General features: G+C 46.4%; 1 protein-coding gene across 1 annotated transcript in view; it reads right to left on the bottom strand.

The window, feature by feature from the left end:
• TBXAS1 (thromboxane A synthase 1) overlaps positions 1-21,801 on the bottom strand; it is a 140,538-nt gene that overhangs the window by 47,419 nt on the left and 71,318 nt on the right. Inside the window, exons 5-7 of the mRNA XM_090287580.1 lie at positions 17,758-17,874; positions 3,070-3,158; positions 1,240-1,388 (exon numbers count right to left, since the gene is read on the bottom strand). Coding sequence (XP_090143706.1) covers positions 1,240-1,388; positions 3,070-3,158; positions 17,758-17,874 — 355 coding nt within the window. The remainder of the gene's footprint in view (positions 1-1,239; positions 1,389-3,069; positions 3,159-17,757; positions 17,875-21,801) is intronic.

Genomic DNA, 21,801 nt, shown 5'->3' with positions numbered 1-21,801 from the left:
CATCCCTAAGAGCTGCTGCTGCAGCTGCTGACAAGGATGTTGGCCCCATCCCCCGTGGGTGCCTCCCTTGCTAGGCCATGTGCAGCCTGGGCCATTGCTGCCATGCCCTAGGGACAGGGCTACCTGAGTAGGGGACACTTATCACCTGGAGGGGGGGTGTTTGGGGGGGGTGACAGGAAGCTGGCTCAGTTCAGCTTCTCAGCATTTGCAGTGGGCCTACTGTGCACAAATATGGTGCAGAAGCCAGGCTGGGGAGGGCAGTTGTGGACCCACAAGTTCTCAGAGTGGTCTGCCCATTGTCAGGAGCCAGAGCCTGAGCCAGCGGGACCCTGCAGGCAGGGAGGCAGGCTCAGAGTGGCAGAGAGCGGGGTGGCAGCAGCATGGGACAGTGGAACCACCATCTGTGGGTGATGGCAAGAGGGGCCAACTCAGCCGGAGCAGCTCCTTGGGGTGGAGAGGTGAGGGGCCAAGGAGAGGCTGCCTGACCCCCTTTGCGACTCTTCCTATGATTTCAGTGCTGAATGCGTGGAGGTGACGGGGCTTCTATAGGCATTGACTCAGAAATGGAAACGAGACTGACCAAGGAGTGAATAGACTTCACCAGCCCAGCAAATGGTTAGAGATTATGGTAAGAATTAGTAACAATAAAGCAAGTTGATACTGAAATGGGCCAGAGGGAAAAAACTCACTTCTAAAATTAACGTGAATTGACTGGACTCCACAGCATTAGGTAACCTGCTAGTCACTGTCACATAGGATGTCCAGCTTACTGTGCACTGGGCCTCAGGCAGAGAAGTCTCCTGTAGAGGATTTTGCTGGTAGGGAAGAAATACGCCCGGGAAAGGCTTGGGGCTCCAGCCTCGGCTGAGCCTTTTTAAACCTCGGTTTTCTCATCTGTAAAATGGGGACAAGAAAACCTTTCTCCCAGGGCGAACACCAGCACTAACTGAGGCAATGCATGCAAAACGCTCAGCAGTGGGCTCGGCCACTGTCTTCCCTGCAGCAGGGCTGACAGAGGCCGGGGCCACCTGTGTTGGTGAGAAATGGCCCAGGCAGGTGACACGAAGAGACTGGGTGGCTCTGGGAGGACAAGGCGTCTGCAGGGCAGACTCCCAGAGATCCTAGTCCCTGCCCCGAGTGCCTTCCCTAGTGGCAGAGGCTGGGTCCTGAGAACCACCCACGTGTCCCAGTGTCTGCCCACCTGGCTGTGTCACCGCCCTCGGCAGCGGCTGTACGTACAGATTAAAGCCAGGAGAGGTCTGGGGACGGAGGAGGCAAAGAAACGCCTGCAGTGCTTCACAAAGGGGTCCTCGGGAGCGTTTTGTGAGTCCACCTGCGTGCCGAAGGCGACACTGGCCACCACATCTGTGCTGTAGCAGCTGTAACACCTGTGGGAAAGGAAGCCACTTGAATTTCGAAAGGACTCTGCCATCTGCCCGCCCACCATACCCCTGAACAGGCATGACTCCTACGCCATCACCCACCTGCGTGGGGAAAAGCGGCCGCCTTAGACCCTCTGAGCAGTGAGAGCGGGACACCAGAAGAGACATAAAACACAACTGGGAGCTGATCTGAACAGGGATGGGGAGGGGGTGACCTCGTCATGTAACTTTCAGGCCGGGGCAGCTGTAAGCAAGCAGACACTGTCCAATACCCAAATGAATGCTCTAAATTTTCCTCTTCATAATGGAGGGAAAAGAGCAGGCCCAAAGCCTAGGCGCGTCACCGCGAAGCTGTTCAGAGCCGGAATCTAATGATTAATCGATACACAGCAAATTGTGATGAATGAATGAACAATCTGATCATCTAGGTGTATTAGCTTTGTCCTCCTCTCCTCTCCTCATGGGTTTACAGTTTCCATAAGAGCAGCAAACAGAACACAGGAACCCTTCACCCTCAAATGCATACAAGAAACTTCAGGACCAGCTTTGTGAGCATATTACATTGTTACTGAAAACACACGTTGTATTTTAGAAACAGGCAGAAAAGGGTGCAGCAGAAACTCCAGAAAGGTGAACCTCTTGGGTTCTAGGAAACCTGCCCCCCAGATGACCATTTGAAACAAGAATGACATTTTTCTTTTCTTTTTTTTTTTTTTGCCTCATAGGCATAGTCAGGTTATTTCTAGAAGGGCTAACAATTGGGTATTCGTATCCTTTTATAATTGAAAGGACTGTTTTCATGACTTGATGTGGGCACATGCTTAGTTCCCTTTCCTCCTAAGTTCTACAACCAACAACGTATCAAAAGGAATAAATGGCATCTCCAGATGACTTCCTTTATTTTGACTGCTTTTATTGAAAACATTCTCACAATTGATTACACATCTCCCTGCTATTGCAAAAACAATTTGACGACTGAATGTGATTTCATCTGATCCTAATAGTGGGAGATGTAAGGGTTTTAAATCTGCTTTTATTGCTGCTGTGCTCATTTGTCTTATCTTTGGCCAATGCATGCAGCTCATGACCGGAGAGAAGGTGTACCAGAGAGAATTTCATCAACAGTATGGTACAATTTAAATGCCGGTGATGATGGTGTTATTATTTTCTTAGCAATGATGATAGGAACAAGTCAGCTTCTGGCTTATCCCCCGCCTCCACCTTCCCCCCTAATCTGCCATCATCGAGCTCAGGACAACTGGGAAAAGCCAGATCACCAGTCATTGATATTTTGTGTCTGCTGCTAAGTCATGGCTTCTCAGCCAAGGGGCACCCCTATTTTTCTGGAAGTAGAAATGCATGGACTTTTCCGAGGACCCTGTCCTTTCTGCCCAGGCTTATCTTGCCCACTCCTGGGTCTGCAGAGGTCAGGGGGCAAGTTCACCCACAAACCACTGCCTGTCCAAGGCTTCCCTCAACATGCTGCACCTCCCCTGGGCTGTGTTCACATTTGCTTCACACTTTATATGGGTTTCATTTCTACTTATTAGTCAGTCCATCTATGCTTTTATGAGCTTCTAGCATTTCCACAGTTTGCTGGTCCCGAGGTAATTGTCCAGTAATTATGTGCAGTTACAAGAAGCAGCAATTCAAAAATGCGACTTCTCGTCTGTAATGTAGCCCTTACCTCTGGATATCGAAAGTGTCCCCAGATTCTGCATAGTGTTTTAAATGAGCCAAGAGAAGGTCACAGGCTTGACTGATGAGGGGCATCACCTGATAACAGATAACAAAGGTGTAATTAGGACATCATGCAGGGAACATACCTAAAGCAGCTGCAGATAAAAGTGTTATGTGTGGTGCTTCCTGGAACACGGGCATTGTTTTGAAGGTAACTTCCATGCAGCTAAGATTCAAGAGAAAGGGCTAAAAATCAACAAATATCATAAAATACAATTGCTGTAAACATCTGTTTTAGCTTAAGCAATTTTTTTTTTTGGAAGCAAAAAAAGGAGAGAATTTAGAGTAAATACTGTGAAATAATTACAAAAATGATCATTAAGTGCTTAGATAGAAATGACAATCTGTACTTGGTTTCATGACATTTGGTTAGCATTAGAGAGTAAATAGACCACAATCCATATGTACTATCTCTGGAATTAGCCCAAATCCATGTTTACTTGGTTTCAATTATACTTGAGATCTTCCACTAAAATATAGAATCTTAGTAGCCAAAGGAACCTAAAGTTGCCCCTCTCAATACTTCTTATTCAATATAAAAGCCATTCTTCAAGCACTTCCGGTGGATTGTTATTCATTTCTGCTTAAATTGCTAAAACCTTCATATACACGGGAACCCTTGACTTCAAGGGGTCTTCTATGCCCACACAGGGTAGTCACTGAATTTCTTTTATTAATAGTAAAATATTTTTATTATGGAAAATTTCTAATACACACAGAGACATAGATAAGACAGACAGAGAGAGAGAGAGAGAGAGAGGGAGGGAGAGAGAGAGAGGGAGGGAGGGGGAGAGAATGGTGTCACGGACATTCATGTAACTAATTATCCAGTTTCAACAAATTCAGATCTCACTTTTGGCTGCCCACCACTTTGACCCCAACAGCCTGGCTTGAGTGGGTGGAATTATCCATATAGCACCCACGTGACCTTATTCTCTCCCGCATATTTGAAAAGCCAAGGTGGAAACGATGAGGGGAATCATTCTACCCACTGCACATTCTAGAACAGCATCACAGGGAAAGCAGCAGGCTGTAGTACATTGTTCTGAGCGTTTCTTCTGGAAATCATATTTTGAAATGTTGTCTGTCTCAATTTTACCTTTTTGACACAAAAATATAAGTTCCTCAGGGTAGGGGAGATCTGTACCCATTTTTGTGTTCTTAACACCTAGAACAGTGCCTGGGACATAGTAATTATTTATTGAATGGGTGAATGGATTTTAATGATTACATGGGATCCACTCTTTGCTTGTAAAGTCTTAAAGCATTGGGAAAAGTTCTAAAATGTTATCTGTTTATTAGAAGGTATGTTGTCGTATTGAGGCAAAATCTGACTCTCTCTCTCTCTCTCTCTCAATTCCTACCCACTCCCTTCCTCTCAGCATCACTCCTGAAAGGCAGCTCCATAAATGGAATATAGCAATCCCATAAATTGTAAATAGACCATTTCCTTGCCAATCACAAAGCCAGGTTATGTTGACTTTTTAAGAAGACACATAACACAGGCAAATATTGAGGTTCAGGTCCACGAGAACCACAGGGTCTTATGCCATGAATCATCACCATGTGCAATTGAGTTTTTTTACCCTCTAGGGTCCAAAGGCTTTACTTTGACATTGCGTACATTGTCATAAAAAGTTGTCCTACCATGTGTTCTGAGCAGAAGAATCTCTCTCTTTTTTAAAAAATTGATTCCAGATAGAAGTGAAGGGAGAGAGAAAGAGAGGGAAAGAAACATCAGTGTGAGAGAGAAATATCAAATGACTGTCTCCTGCACGTGCCCCACCCAGGGACCGAACCCACAACCCAGGCATGTACCCTGACCAGGAATCAAACCCACAACCTTTAGGTCTGTGGGATGACTCCCAACCAGCTGAGCCACACCAGCCAGGGCACTGAGTGGAAGGATCTTTTCACTTCCCTAAAACATTGAAGTGATTGGAGAAGTCTGGAAGAGTGGGACAGACTAGGGGGCTGTTAGCCGAGACTGGAGGGGACACTGGCCCCTCCAAGCCAGCCCCGCATGCTCTGGGGTGCAAGGGAAGAACTGTGTCGCCAGGGGCCCAGCTGCTTGCCGTGTGAGCCTTCTCTGAAGGAGCTGGTCCTTCGAGGCAGAGAGGTCATTCGTGTTGTGTGAGAGTGAGCGAGCTCGGGGCTGCGTGGGTTCCCAGAGCAGGGACAGTGGCCTGTGCAGCACCTGTGGGGCGCTGAGCAGGACACACCCACACACCTAGGGAGAGATGACAGAACCTCCAAGGCCCTCCCCTGTTGCCAAGACTTGGAGGGAGTACCTGGAGAGGGAAATCCTGGAAAAAAAGGATTTTCTGATCCCGAAGGCATAAGGGCTTAGACCACTGGGTTGTTTGTACTTAGGATGGCGGGAGGTGTGACCTCACTCATTCACATCTTATCTCCTGCAACATGGCTACTCCTTTGCTCCCCTTGAACTTTGGTAAGTGGGCCTTCTAAGCCTCCATCAGGATCAGCCACAGAGCCTGAGACCCTCCACTCACCGGCTGCTTTAGGGGGCCACGGAACTGGTTATCACCACTGTTTCTGGCTCTTCGGCCAGCTATGCATGAACTTAAATAAATTTCAATGAGGCAGCATCTGATTGGTATGTGAGTGGCGGAAGACTTTGTCAAATGATTTGCTGAAACAGAAACGTACTTTTCCTCATCTACCCATCCTGTAGTCCACTCAAAAAAGAAATAAGATTGACTGTTCTGATTTACTCTTGGTAATTCTGATGGACTCATCATGACTACTGAATTTCCTAAATTCTCACAAACCCTCGATTTAATAACCCATTAGTACCAAAGTGTTTGTGATGGATCATTACTCTCCATATATCGCAGACCACCTCAATGTTTGGAGGACTCAGTGTTAGCTAAGCTGCATTTCTATGAGTGGCTTCACTGGCTACGGTCCTTCCATTATCTTAAATAAACTTAGTGGTACAAGTGAACTCTGCTTCTGCAAAATCCCACATACAAAAATATCTTTTGGGTTTAGTTTAGAGGAAGAGTAACATGGTCAAAAGAAAACTACTGTTTAAAGGAAGTCTTTTTAGATGTCAAGCTTGAAGCTTTTTAATGAACCGAATGGGATGCAACATAAAATCTGATTTACTTACAATTCTTCAGAAGCATGCTCTGTGTATAGAGGAGTCCACCCATTCCGAATCTAATCACAGGCCTGTACAGTGCAAAGGGGGTGGACCAGATGCCCACCATCAGTTCCTCCACGTGCCTGTGACTAGATTTCTTTGTTGCCGCCTGGCGAGATTGCAATTTTCTACCACACTCGACCTGCTCTCTGTCGAACTGAATGGGTAATGACATTTTTAGTTGAGTTAATGCGATGTAAGATGGGGCATGTAATATAAGAAAGGTTTTAAAAAGCAATGTAGGGAAAATACATAAGGCAGAAGAGCAGGATCTGTAGGTTGGCCAATAGCCGCCATCTCGGGTTTTCTTCCTTGCATTACACACAAACAGTTGCGGAATATTTACTCTGACATGAGTTGCATACCAACAAAAGCTCTCTTTGATAGGCTTGCAATCATCCTCGTGCAATCCACAAACCCTGCGGTTATTCCCCTTGTCTGCAGACAAGCAGGTATAGGTGGCTTGTGCTAACACATGCACAGATGAACGCAAAGCTCTCAGCAGGCACATCTTAATGAAACACTCATCTGGTTGTTATGTTTTATCTTTGGAGCATAATGAGTGATTTCTGCTTTTGTTTTTTTCAGGTTTTCATAATGCACATATATTACACTTCCAATCAGGTAAAATAGTAATGCTACCAGGCTTTTGAAGAACAACTTTTTCTAGGTGGGAGTGCGGTCCTGCAACCGAGCCTGGGGAGAAAGTTTCCTGTTTTGCTCTTGTTACCTCTCACATTTGTTATCTTCATCATAGGTGACATGGAGTGGACGGCTGGTCAGCCATTTGGTAACCAGCAGTAACCATCAAGGGAAAATGACCGTCCCCAGCCTGGGAAAACAATTCCCCAAGTCCTTGCTAACCTGGAGTTCACCATCGAATTAAGGTAGCCCCATTAAAAACAAACGGATGGAATCTTTCCTGACTGTGTCTGAGGAATTCTGAGTCAATGTATAGACAGAGGGTAGCAGAGTTAGTTCTAGAAGCTGGAGAGGGCTTTATGAGTGAGCAAAAGGGACAACTTATGGGATAATGATGCAGAAGGGCTGTGGAATTCTCCTGCTCAAAGGCTTTCTTCTCTCCTCTTGGGCAACCCCCAGACTTTCATCACTGGAGTTTCTTCCTCGAAGCTAAGACTTTGACCTTGTTAAATATACTTGGCCCGGGGGAGAGAAAACACTCAAAGCCACCGCCAAGTCTTAGGTTTCTTCTCCTTGGCACTTCTTAGTGGTGTTTGACCTAATCTCACCCAATCTATTTCTTCATCTGCAAAAATAGAAATAATAATAGCTCCCTTGAAGAGTTGTGACAAAGAGTAGAAACAAAATATGTAAAAGGCTCAGCACTAGAAGTCAGTGAGGGTTGCAAGCATGGTGGCCGTCCTCTGGAGGACACCCGTGCCCCCAAACTCTCTCTTTCCTTGTCCCTCACGGACGACACCCACTGGGTCCACGTGTTCTTGCTTCGCCATATTGTCGTCACTTCCTTTCTTGCATCTGTCTGTTCGTCTTTATTTCCCCAGTGACCCCTCTCATTCACGCTTTGTCACCTGTCAAGTGGAATATGGTTGTTATCCTGCTTCTTGAGAACAATGACGATCTCTTCGGTGTATTTGTAGTCTTGGTACCTTGTACAGTGCCTGGCATGTAGGCACACTAAAACTTTTTCTTCGAAAGACCCTCTGGCCGCCGCGCCGCCTGTATTTTCACTTTCTAATCCATCCTGCATACAGCCAGCAGAGTGGCCTTCTAAAGATACTTATTTGAGCAACGTTTTGCTGAAACACTGTAGAGACCCCCGTGGACTGAAGGACATAGAACAAGCCGCTGATCCTATGTTCCAAAGCCCATTAGGAACTGAATCCTGCCAATGACCATGTGAGTAAACTTAGAGGCCTGTCTCCCAACAGTCAAGCCTTCCATTGAGACCACGGCTCGGGCTGGTGGCCTGGCTACACAGAGAGACCCTGAGACAGGCGCCCGACTAAGCCGTGCCCAGATTCCTGACCCACAGACACTGTGAACCAATAAGGGTTTGTTGTTTTAAGTTGCTAAGTTTGGGGACAATTTGTTCCACAGAAACAGAGAACTCATTCTCTCTCAGGGTCACTGTCTTGGGGCAAATCTTATATGTTGTCATGTACTGTTGAAGCCCTCGGTGTTTGTTCTATCAGGAATGAACACAATGGAACACGTTCGGTTGATTCTCCAGAAATATCTATGTGATGACTGATTGCCTAAATGTTTCCCAAGGGCCTTGACATAGAAATTCTCCAAGAAATATGAACACATGCGATGCTCCTTACCATGAATGCAGTGCTGCTTCCTGGGAGCTGGCCCTGAGTGAAGACCGAGGCCCATGGTGGTTCTACCTGTTACTCTGGGCAAGTTGTTTGACTCTCTGAACTTGGGTCCTTGCCCCCAAGTATGGGACAAATTGCAATGAGCTATGAAGTCCCTTTCTGTGAACGTTCTGGGATTCCAAGGAAGTCACTAAACTCCAGGTTGAGACAGTTGCTTGGGGACCCGGGAAAGAGCAGGCAACTTCCTAGTTTAGTGCAGGAAGTGGTCATATCAAAGCCTTTTTTGTATCTGTTTGATTTCAGAATTACCTGAAGAACTAAATGGTTATTTTTATGCTCAAATGATTTAGTAAAAGTGAGAGAACATCAGATCCTCTTGACTCCTGGCTTATTGCCCCTTTCTCCAAAATCAGGATGGACACTCCTTTTGCTCCTTGGTTAATGAATGTCTAGGTTATAATTTCACTCAAGCCATTTTTGATGTCATGAACTTGAAAAACAAACACCATCAAGCCTTTGGAGCCCTGAGAAGGTTGGAGAATGGACACAGCATGGGTTCTAAGCAGAAACATTTCCTGAGTGGGGAGGAAAGGGGAGGGTCTCTTCTGTGTTACTTTATAATTCTGAACTGAAATAACCCCACACATTAATGGTGTGGGGGCTGGGTGACTCATCTGTCCCGTTTGAAGGAAGATTCAGAAAATCCCCGACTAGAGGTCACCACCCTGAGATCAAAACTTGGCCCTGGGGAGCCACCCCCTTGGGGCACGGAGAAGTGGAGATGTCAGAGGTATGACCTGCTCACGTGTTTGCCCTGCAGGCAGGGGGATGTCTGGCATCTTGGAGGCTAAGTGGCTGAGTTGGAACCCCTTTTCCTCAGCACCCCGCTTTCAAGTATCTAAGAGCTCCTTGCGGTCCAATGAAGTTCGCACCAAGCCCTCCCCCACTGCTGGCACAGAGTGATGAACTCAACCTACTTTTCCCGTTTATTCTCACTAAGCCCTCCCAGGTACTCTGTGTTCCAGACAATTTCTGCTCCCCAAACACACCCTGTACTTTTCTGTCCAGATGCCTTTGTTCCTGCAGCTCATTCCACCTGCCACGCACCTTCTCCCTCTGTCAAAACTCAGAAGAATCTTCAGGGCTCAGTTCCTCCTCCCCCCAAAGTGGTTTCTGATGCTTGAGAGAGGAGACGAGCCATTGGCTCCTTCTACTACTTGGAAATAATGCAGGAATATGTGTGCTTGTTGCCCTTCTAGACTATAAACCCCTTAAGACAGGAACAAATAACTGTGGGTTGAATTTATGAATTTAATGTTTCATCCCATTTGGCACGCTTAGACCCATGGCAACGCTGTTTGGAACTGATCTCAGAGGGTGATTTTCTAAATAAATAAAGGTCAGCTAATAGGGATAGGATATGGTCTTGAAACATATTGTTGATTTTTTAAAAATAGAAAAATTAACACTCACAAGTGCTCTAAATTGGTGACTAACAAATGTAAAATCAATACAAGTTAACAAAAATCACAACTTCCTTCTGCCACACAGATATTAAAAACATCCATGACTTATTGTTATGCAAAACTTCTGCTGATATATATCAGTTCTAGCCATCTAGGTGAATAACCAGGTGTCATTTCTAATAAGTCAGTGGCTCCTATCAAGAGTTTGACCAATTAGAAGTCTCCCCATGAGGAGGTGGCTGCTGGTGTTGCCAGGCAACAGCCAAGCTGGGAGGCACATTGAGATGCTCTTAGATTTAACCAGCGGCAAGTCAGAGTGACATTATAATTCTGGCAAAGGAGAGTCAAATTATAACCCAGGATGGGGTATCCATGATGAAGAGTGTGTTTTCTTTTAAATGCAAATGGAAAAGGAACATTTTAACCAGAATTTAAACAGTCTATCATTATATCGATTTTAATTAGGAGATTAGGTGTCAGTGGAATACAACTGTGTTGCAGGATAATGGTCTCTGGCTGCTAGATAAATACCCAGACATTCTGGAAAATGGGCAACTGGTCAGGCAGGGACAATATATTTTTGCATTCCGAAGTATTTATCACCACAGCCACACTTGGTTATAATGACTTTCATTTTTATTGCTTGGAAGAACGAAGAAATAAAAGCAAATATTACAAATAGACTGCTGGAGGCTGCTACGGCCAAGAGAAAGCTGCTTGTTCTAACATATTGGAAGACTGGGTTCTGTTCCAGAAGCCCTTGTGCATGACCGTCTGAGAGTTTACAGTGAAAATTTAAAGGCCAAACTAAACTGTGATGATGACTGTAATTCTGCAAAGACTTTTGCACTGAAATGGTTGTACCTATGCATTTACCCATAAGCTGGCTGTATCAACTTTATTTTTTAAAGATTGCAGTCATACTGGAGTAATATGTCTTCTCCAAGGCAAGAAAGGCCTAGAGGGAGTAATAACCACATCTGCCTCTGCCTTTAAGACTCATACATTATTGACTGTGCCTTCCTGACAGGAGACATCTGGATGGAAGTGAAAAATTAGGCATCAAGCTGGATTCACAGCGACTGTGAGAGATACCAGCCTTCCCTCTTGCTCTGACTTTTCTTTGACTGAGGCCCTAAGCACAGATATGTGGTTGGCTCATTTCCTCTTGAGTGACACATACACATAGCCTTAGGCTGTCAGGTATGAAGTTGCCAAGTTCTCTTCTATCTGCTCAGTGGGTCACCACCAGCTTAGTTATGTGGGAGAATGAGAAAATGTCCATCACTTCTACTGGGCTTTGAGGACTGAGAATAGGCCAGCGGCCATACTGGGTTGGGCGCATGGTCCATCCGCTATCGAGCTTGGTGGTGTCTGCTCAAGAGGCACCGGAAGATGGAGTTGCCCATGAAATCTGCCTCCAAAGACACAGTGCCCAGTTGCCTCATTTCTCTCAATAGCTGACTGTGATGTTAACTCCCCATGTTTTCTCTTATTGCAGACTTATCTGAGCCCAGAACAAACAAAGGCACACGGATTGCCCTGCTGTGGGTCTCTTTCAAGCCTTTAATATGTTAAGGTGCTTGGTGAATTTCTGAAAAGAAGGTTTGCAATATTTTACTGAACTGTATGACCACAGGGCCTTTCGGCCTTCAGTAGTTTCAAATCCTTTCCCTTGGCAGTAATCTGTAGCTTGAAGCTCGCCGTCATGTAAGTACAGTCTAAATGCTTTCCTCCTCAATGTATTATTTTATTCTTGCTGACACTGAAGGGTTAGCTGCCACTTTTGTGCTGACGTGCACAAGCTTAGAACACAGTCTTAGGAACTTATTCCAATTGATTTAATATTTTTCAACCCAGAAGAGCTTAGAGGAATATATAAATGCATAGATTTCCTGGTGTCCTTCCTCTTTCGGATGAGTTATCAAATTTAAAAATAAGATTAGTTCGAACTTGGGTCCCCAGGGAATCCCATTACTTATATATTTCCCTCAGAGAAGAATTAAATTAGCCCCAGTTTTGTTTCCTGAAGTTAAATCTATCTACTCCCTGACCCATACTAAAGCTTTACACAATCCCAGGGTTACTCATAAATAGTCTTTGGTAAAGAATCTAGCAAAAGACTCTCAAAATCTAAGTAAATCCGGCGGTTGTCCCAAAAAAATAAATAAATAAAATAAAAATAATTAATCCTTTAGAGGAGAGGGTGAAAACTCTGGAAGGTTAATCTGGCAAAATTTTTGCTAATAAAGCGATCAGTTGATCCCCCAGCACTCCTTAGCCACCCTTTAACATAAATCTCAATCACTTAATCTGTCGCGGGGCAATGACTTTGACGTTCTCTTCTTCCAGGATTAGGCGCGCATCCATCAAATGTTCACTGGTTGCCTATCTCTCTATATTACCCCTGCTACAACTTAAGCCAAAAACCAATTTTATTTTAAATAAAAATATGGATTCATGATATAATGCTGATTTTAAAGTAACTTTCAAGGCATTGTCGATTGGGGCAGCCTAATATCCACACAAATAAAGCTGGGGCCTTTTGAATATTAATAACACAGTGAAGGACCCAGGCTGCCACGGTGCTTCAGGAAAAAGCCTCAGACTTCCAAGGGAAAACAAACCTTGATTTCAAGAATACACTCTGAAGTTTGATAACAAAAGTCTAAAAGCTAGTTACAAATTCAGAAAGGACTGGAGATACTGATATTTCAAAGTTATTTCTGGGAAAACTGACTCAGGAGCCAGCAACCAAGTGAAGCGCAGGCTCCTGTCGGTTCGCTGAGCTTTTCCCATTGTCTGTGCTTTTTCCACCCCGCGCCCCCTGTGTCTCCTTCTCCTCTGCGCGACCTGCTTTTTCTATTTTCCTATGTATACTGGTGACTCTAAAGAGAAAGCCAACAATTGGATGCATCCTTGTATTTGATTTTTCCTTGATAAAATTATTTCTGTTTTAGCTTAGTCTTAACACATATCTTTCTATAGAAAGTGTCCTTGTTCTTTGATTCTTTTTTTCTTTAATCCTCACCTGGGGACATGTTTATCAATTTTAGAGAGAAAGGAAAGGAGAGACAGAGTGAGGGAAAGGCATGTATGTGAGAGAGAAACATCAATTGGTTGCCTCCCATTCGTGCCCCAACTAGGGATTGAACCCGCAACCTAGGTATGTGCCCTGACCAGGAGGATTGAACCTGCAACCTTTTGGTGCACAGGGACAATGCTCCAATCAACTGAGCCACCTGGTCAGGGCGATTCTTTGATTCTTCATCCATCCATTCATTCATTTGCCCAGCAAATCATTACCGAGTGCCCATGTGTGCCCAGTGCTGTGCAGTGAACAATAAAGAAGAAAGAATGTTAGCTGGTGATAGTGCTACAGAGAAAAATAAAGCAGGGGAGGTGCTTGTGGTTCTGGGGCCCAGATCCTGAGAGCCTGGGGACACCATGGGTCTGAGATGGTCGGACAAGGGACCCAGAGGAAGACACAACACCAGTGCTTTCCACCCTGGCTCTTACCTGAACCATGCCAGATTCCCAGTCACCCTCAGAAATCCTCATTCTGCAGGTCCTAGGGCAGCTAGAATTACCGGTATGTATTTTTAACAAGGGATCTAGGTGATTCTGGTGTAACCGCTGGTCACAAGCCCTTGGTTTGAGAACCAGTGATCTAGAGGTCAGAGGCCAATGAGAGGTTTAAGTATAAGGAAGCGTCCAGAAACTGGGGGGTCGGGGGTCGCATAGGCCAGGGAAGGTGGCAATCAGGGACACTAATGTGTGGTAGCCTGCTCTTGCCTCTTTTTTTCCCTCCACCCATCTTCCATGGGATAGAAACCAGCTGCTTCTCATATCCTCCATCTTGTCTACATTTTGGCATAGAGTCCATGCTCAGAGCCTCAAACCTTGCTCTTCATGTGCAAATGGAAGTTGCTTTTGGAATTAGGAGAACTCTCTACTCTCCTAACAAAGCCTGGCTGCCAAGACGTCTCGATATGGATCAAGAAAGCCTAGTGTCCGGGAAGGCGTTAGTAAAGGGTAAGGGGGCCAACTATACGGTGACAGAATACGATCTGGCTTTGGGTGGTGGGCACGCAGCGCAATATACAAATCACGTCTCATAGAAATCTACACCTGACCCTACATGATCTTATTAACCAATACCACCCCAGTAAGTTTTATTAAAAAATTAAAAGAAAGCCTAATGTACAGTTCCAAGCCGAGCAACGACGTCCTTGTTTTGGACGGCGCCCACCGCAAGCAAGCACGCCACTGGTTCAGTGGGGGAGAGACAAGTCACAGGGACTCGATCTGGGCAGCATGAAACACTCGCATTGGTTGAATACTAGAAAAATATGATTCTTGTCACGTACTTTTTAGTCCTCATGTTTCCTTTATTTAAGCAGCATTTAGCACCTGTTTCCCCCTTGAAATACTTCCCCCTTCGCCATTCTCCTGGAATTCTATTTCAGGCTGTTCTTCCTGCATCTGCTTTGTAGGTTTCTCCTCTGCGCCTCACTTCAGCATGGTTCTCCTCAGCACGCTATTCATACTACAGGTGACCTCGCCTGTGTGTGTTTGTGTGTGTTTTAAGATTTTATTTATTTGTTTTTAGGGAGAGAGAGGAGGGAGGGAGAGAGGGAGGGAGAGAAACATTGCCTGGTTGCCTCTCACGCACCCCCCAACTGGAGCCCTGGCCTGCAACCCAGGCACGTACCCTGACCAGGAGTTGAACCAGCGACCTTTCAGTTCGCAGTCTGACATACAATCCACTGAGCCACACCAGCCAGGGAACCCATGTTTGTGGTTTTGATCCTGAGCTCCAGATCTGCAGAAAACTTCTGCCTGATGCACCTACTTAAATGCTCCCCGGAAACCTTAAACTCACCAGGTCTGAGTTCTCTGGAGGTGGGGAAGAAGACGAATCACCCTGCCCCTGGAATGGCATCCTTTCCAATGGAAACCCGAGAAACTAAATTGAACTCTATCTAGTAGAAAGATGACTATCAATGGAGTTTCAAGGTTACTGGTAGTATATATGAAACAATGGTCTAGAACTGAAGCAAAACGCAGAGAATCGATGAAATATCTTCCCCTCCCCCCTCTCTTTCATTTATGACCCCTCCTTTTCCCTAGTGCTGTGAACCACTTCGAGGAACTCTATTTTCTGCAACTAATTCAGACACTGAGAATTAGATTTCTGAGTCACACAGAGGAAATGCTTTGGAACCCCAAAGCAAACACTAGATTTCTTTGGGAAACAGCATTGTATCAGTTTCTGGAATATAACCTGTAAGATGCTAAAGAAATCTAGACAGTGATAAGGTTCTTTTTTTTTGTCCCAGAGAAACGTAGCTCAAGGCTGTCGAGAAAACTTTTTTTCTGTCTCACGTTTTTCTCATCAGCTTCTTTGGAACAAGTGAGATTCTTTCCGCATCTCATGTGCTGCCCCACCATCGCTTACTCATGAATGAAGAACTAGGACGCACCACGTGTGAGCGACCGAAGCTGCTCCCCTTCTTTTGGTTGACTCAGCATTTTAGGGCCTACTTGTAGTAAAGGTGTCCTCCCTTCAGCTTGCGCAGTGGTCCACACTGTGCTTTACAGCCCTTTAAAGAGGCAGGCCCTTCCTTCAGACAAATTCTCCCAGGGAACCTCAGTGACTGACGCAGCCGATAGTGCTGCGAGGCTCCTTCAGCAGCGAATGAAGCAGGATGTTCCCCTGCAGAGTTTCCTTGCGGAGAACTTCTACTAATGGTGGTTCCCAGCTCAGGGTTTACATAGAATCACCTGGGAAGCTGTCAAAACCCTCCATCCCAGAACCTCTAGATGTGGGGTGCAGGTAGCAATGGTCTTCCCGGCTTTCCAGGTGACTCCAATATGTACCTACGTCTGAGGAGGACCGCCTCCGAGCTACTTCTCCCCTGTCTCCACTTCTCCACACCCTTGCTCATCAGACCGGGGCCTGGGAAGAAGGCTCTGAGCACGCGCAGACAGGCCCTACCCGGACCCGATCGCGGGGGTGTGCTCCCCACCGCGCTCCTGCAGGGAGGGCGGCAATCTTCCCATTCTGGGTGAAGTATGAGCAAGCTCTCGGGACCAGATGGCGGAGCTACATTTCTCCAACAGCTTTATAGGTAAGAAAGGAGAAATTTGTATTCCTTCTGTCTGAAACCTGTTTTCATGCCTCAGTTGGTTCCAACGTTGGGCAAGGAAATAGAGTGTAGCTTCTGACCCCCAGCCCCAGCCCGGTTTCCACAGAGACCCCGTTTGCTCCACTTCCCTTCCCCCGCCCTCCAGGCACCCCCTGGGACAGTCCACGGAGCTTCAGAACCAGGTGGAGGTCAGGGAAGCAGGCAAACAGAGGGGTTAGGAGTATTCTAGAGCTCTGCCACTTATTAGCTGTGTGACGCAGGGCCTGTTACTTAATCTCTGTGCCTCAGTTTCCTCATCTGTAAAATGAGGGGATAAAAATAGTGTCGATCTCACAGGGATTGTGTGTTAATGCCAGTCCAAAGCCCTCTGAGTGGCTCCTGGCACAGAGTAAGAGCTGGGAGTGTTGGCTGGTGCTGTGAGCTGAGGGCCCCTGTGCCCTCCAGAACCAAAGGCTGTGGTGGAAACACAAACTAAACCTCTTCAGAGACAGGCAGGGTCACTGTTTTCTGAGTGAGTTTAACTGCATGAGGTTGGTTATGATGTATGGGACCCTTTCTTCTTCTGGTGGACTTCAGGCGCTTTGTAGGAATTAAACCGAACCACGTGGGTGAGCGTCTTGAGTCTAAGCTAAGTGTAGCTTTCCTTTATTGAGCTGAGCACTGGCCACTCCAAGCCCAGGCATTTTGGAACCACTAGACGTGGTGGACGGCCCTGGAAGGTCACTTGCTCCGGAGTTAGTTGCCCATGAATCTGGGACCTCACATCAGAAGGGCTCAACAGCTCACTCCCGAGTTGCTGCAGAAGCCAAAGTCAGATCAGCAATGGCGGGGCCATCAGTGAGGATCACGTGTGACAGAACTTGGCCAGGGGGAAGGACAAACAGGCAGGGAAGGGGAGGTCACTGGGTGGGGGCAGGAGGGAGCCCAGGACCTTAAAGAGCTGGCAGTATGTTGGGGATGCCGCTCTTCCCTCTGACTTGGCCAGGAAGGATAGCCAGGATACGCCTTCACCAAGCGTGCCTGCGTGCCTCCAGGTCTTCCGGGAACACCCTTCACTCCTCCCCAGTGAGGCCTGGCCGTCTCTTTCCTGCTTCAGCTTTGACTCAGAGCTCACCTTTGTTTCAGGCTGTTCTCTGGTTCCTCGCTACGTAAAGAATGCTTTGCGGTTCAGAAGCATCCACACCCCCTGCGAAGTTGTTAGAAATGCAAAGACCGCCAGGTGATCCGTTCTATATGAAAGTGTGAGGAGCCCTGCTCCAGTTTTCTCCTGGGTGTCCCCAAAGTGTTTGGAGCAGGGTCTCAGGACATAGGAGAGCTATATATAAATGCTTGTTGAGTCAATCAATTCATGGGAAGCTGGAGAAATAGAAGACACTCTGATATCCTGTGCTTTTGGCAGAATGGGGAGGTCTGAAGGTCCCAGTGCGCAGGGTACTTGGTAGCACCACGTGGCCGAGTGATGCAGTGTGAACCAGCTCTTCATCACAATTTGGAGAGAGGAAACCCGCTCCTTAAGGGAGAGAGTCTGCACTTCCTGTGTCTTACCTCATTCAGCTTTTCGGGACTGAAAGCTGAAGTCAGGACACTTCTGACCTCTTCCCACCTTTTGTCACGCAAAAACAGGATGCTGTCACACACTGGCTTGGATTCCAAACCTGATGCCTGGTGAAAAGCAACAAGCAGAGCATTAGGACACAAGGGAGCCCAAGCCACCTTGGTGGCAATACAGCTCCATGCGAAACACTCTAGTTAAAGGTCTACTGACCAACCAATAAGGAGGTTTCTTTTGCAAAGATACAGAAGAAGAATATAAAGACTTAAGGATAATGATCTAAAGATTTATGGCCGAGGGCCAGGGCAGCAGGTGGATTAGCTCTGATGACCCAGCTCTGCCCTGTGATAATGTGGTCATCACTGTATGTCATTCAACGGTTCTGTGGGTTCTGCATTCTCCCTACAGAGTGAGGGTTCCCTGAGGACCCAGCAGCAGGCTTCTTGGGAGGGGCCAGTCTCTCCTGGGGTGGAGGTTCATGTCTGAATTTGGTGGCAAGGGATTTTGTGTGGTTGAATTGGTCAGGTTGGGCCAGGAGTTGGCAAACTCACGTGTCTGGGCCCTTGGTGTGTGTGTGTAGGGTGGGGGGTAAGAGGATCTAAAGAGGGGAGTGTGGAAGGAAAAGGGAGGGTGAAAAGGAGAGTCCTTCAGAAGCATATCCCAACAGAGCTGCTTCCAAAAGAACTATCATGTTTCTGTGTTTTCATTCATTCATTCACTCATTCATTCATTCATGCATTCATTCATTTTTCTCATTCAGCAAACATTTGTTGACTATCTAATATATGCAAGGAGTTGGCTCTTCAGTGTTCAATAACAAAGACATTAGTCCTCAAGGAGTTAATAATCTAACAGGGAAGCAGACGGTAAGCCCATAAACTACCAAATAGATATCATTACTGTTCATGAGAAAGAGAGTGTTATAAAGGAAGGAAATAGGGCAAAGAAGAAAGTGACAGGGGACCGCGTGGTCAGGAAGGCTTCTTGGAGGAGGAGATCATCCAGCTGAGTCTGCAAGCATGCAGAGAAGGAGGCCTCCTCATTCCCTCTTTCCAGGCTATTCTGTTTCTTTCCACAACCAGCTACTCCCACCCAGTGGTCAAAACTGGGGCCCCCACAGCTGATCAGAGTGCCCCCTAGCCCCGAGACTGCAGGGTGTGTGTGTGGGGGAGACTAGAGGACCACGCATTCTTCAGAACCATGTGTGATGTACGGTTTCACTATTTCTTTTCACTGCTTTAATTATAGTTGCAACATGAAGCCAGCCACCATAATTCAAAAGCCTTGTAAAAACCCCTATTTAGAGGAAAATTATAATTTTCTGATAAAATATGAGCACTCAAAATAAGCTATAAAACATAACTGCAAAATATCTAAGGGGGGGATTTAATTGTATATTAGAACCAAGTGGCCGGCCCATTTTTCTGCAGAGGAGCACCTCTCCACATTTAGAATGAAATCCTTCAGGAGTGCCTTGGTCACCATACAGAATTGTGGGAACATAACCCATCTGCGTAGGTTCCAGGGTCAGAGGAGAAAACAGGCATTATGTAGATTTGCATATTGGCGAACACCCAGTCCTGTGCGGAGCTACATGCAATAAAGCATCGCACTCCAGGAAAGGCTAGATGGTGGTTTATGGGGTTCTGACGGAACAGAATAAATTAGAAGAGTCAAGACTGATTGGAGGTTGTATCCAACCTTCAGACATAGGATTGGATCCAAGGCATTTTTTGTCTTGCACCTGATGGCAGACGTGGCCCTCTCTGCCATGTCAGCATAGCCCTGCAATCTCCCCCACCCCAATCCCTGCTGTGACAACGCTGTCCCCAGCCTGCAGCTGCCATTAGAATTCTCCACTTTTCAGTGGAAAATTTCGGGGGCATTGGCAAGAGAAACGTTTCCATTTCTAGATGTCACGCTATAAGAGGGAGAGCAGCAAATCAGTCATTTCAGGAGAGGGGATGTGAAGTAATGTCATATAAAATAGTTGGCAAGTTTTGGAACATTTGGCTGGAAAGAGAAGGCTTAGGTGATGAGAGGGTGGTACTTAGTATGTGCTCAAAAAATATGTATTGAATGCATATCAGATGGAAGAGGGGATTTAGGGTGTTTTTGCGATATGAGGGCTAGAACTGGGTTTGGTAGGGGACACTAGGGGGAAGATTCTGCACATCTAAAGGAGAACGTCCCAATCGCTGAAAGGCAGAGTTGTTTAAAGATGAAATAATCTGCCCTGAGCGGTGAGCCCCCATTGCTGGAGACTGTACCCCCCTCTTGGCAATTCTGCACAGGAGGCTCGAGTGTCTGAAGGGTTGGTCTAAATGACCTTTAAAAACTCTTCCAACCCTGGGATTTCCTCTCCAGAATACCCCCCAGGTATATAAATTAGTTTGCCTACATACATACACATATTAATTGTGGCAAAATACACATCATGTATAAAGTACTGTCTTCACCATTTTTAAGTGTGCAGTTCAGTAGCGCTTAGCACATTTACACTGTTGGGCAACCATCACCACGCATTCATCCCTAGAACAAGGTCACCTCGCAAAACCGAAACTCTGTGCCTATGCAGCAGTGACTCCCCATTCCCTTCACTCAGCCCTGTCTGCACACAATTCATTCGGTTTACTGAGTGAAGACTTGAAAGGCACAGAGAGCTTTCCTCCGAAGAAATGAGCAAGGGGGTTGGAAGTGTGCTGGGGGCAGGATGGTGAGTGTTGGGACAGAAAGGGGACCCTCGTCTCGGGAGGGGAAAACCAGGGCTTTCTAGCCTCTCATCTGTCAGCCTCGCCCTGAGTCCCGAGTCTCAGCAAAGGCGTCTCCAGTCCCTTTCTGGCCGGGAGTGTCCAGACCACAGGCCCTGGCCTGTCTCATCAGTGAAATGTCAGGGTAGTGCATAGGTAGCAAGCAGCATTTTTTAAAAAGAAAGGGAAGCAAGAAATAGAACTGAGTTGAGATATAGAGGAGGGTTTTATAAAACAAGGCTATTTTGTTGTTATAAAACTTTTATTCAAGATAGGGGTGTGTGTGAGAAAGAGAGAGACGGAGACAGAGACAGAGAGAAATATTCTGCATCATGATGTGAAATGTGTTTGCTCCTGTAGGTCATAGTAAAAAAACAAAAAAAGTTTGAAAAACCTATTGTAACCCAAATGCCAAGCCTGGGAGCCAGCCTCTCCCTCCACTACAATCCTATCAGTCACAGTGTTATTAAGTTGTATTTGTTGAGCAACTACTATGTGCCAAGTGCTGTGTTAGCAAAGAGTGGGATTCTTGCCCTCAAGGAGCTCATGCGGTGCCTTGCTACCAGCATTTGTTGATCTTGCAGCTAAGAACATCCTGCTCATGCCATTTCATTAATTTTGGGGTGATTCTCCAGCAATTCGGACACCCTGTCCTGGTAAACAGTGACGGTTCAGTGGTGGCCTCATGACCCCCCTGCTGAGCTTCCCTTGGACAGCTGAACCTGTGGTCTTTTCCATTCAGATCTCTTAAAACAGAGTCTAACTTCTTACTAGACTAGCTAAGCATAAACGTGAAACTTTGAGGAATGACAAAATCCTGAGGAGCAGGTTATTAAAGAACACCGACATCGCGACCTTCAGTGGTCCCACGAAGAGCGCGAACATTAATTGGGTGCTTGTCATGCGCCAGGCCAGTGAGCCTCACCCGAGGGCCACGTAAGCAGCACCTGCCCTTCCCAGAGTGTGCCTGTTTTGCGAAGAGGCACAAAAGGCGTCATGGAAGGGGGCGCCACAGCCCGGAAGACTTCTCTTTGTCCTGGAACCTGCAAGAACGTCGACTCTAGATCTGCGTGATGTCTGGGATTCTTTGACACGGAAGTCAGCGGTTCGCAGATAGCCGCGTGGCGCTGCAGGTGACAGGTAAACAGAGTGAGGTGCTTTAGAGACCCCAGGACATACTGATAGACTTCGGTGGTCCTGGTGTGAGTAGCATCACTTTGTTTAGTGTCACCTATGTCACACAGACTGCAAAAGTGGTACTATCAGAAGGTATGACGTGGTCACAGA

The sequence above is a fragment of the Furipterus horrens genome, unplaced genomic scaffold (assembly GCF_987537825.1).
Source record: "Furipterus horrens unplaced genomic scaffold, mFurHor1.1.pri manual_scaffold_9, whole genome shotgun sequence".
Taxonomy (NCBI): domain Eukaryota; kingdom Metazoa; phylum Chordata; class Mammalia; order Chiroptera; family Furipteridae; genus Furipterus; species Furipterus horrens.
This window is presented reverse-complemented; position numbering and strand designations above follow the sequence as displayed.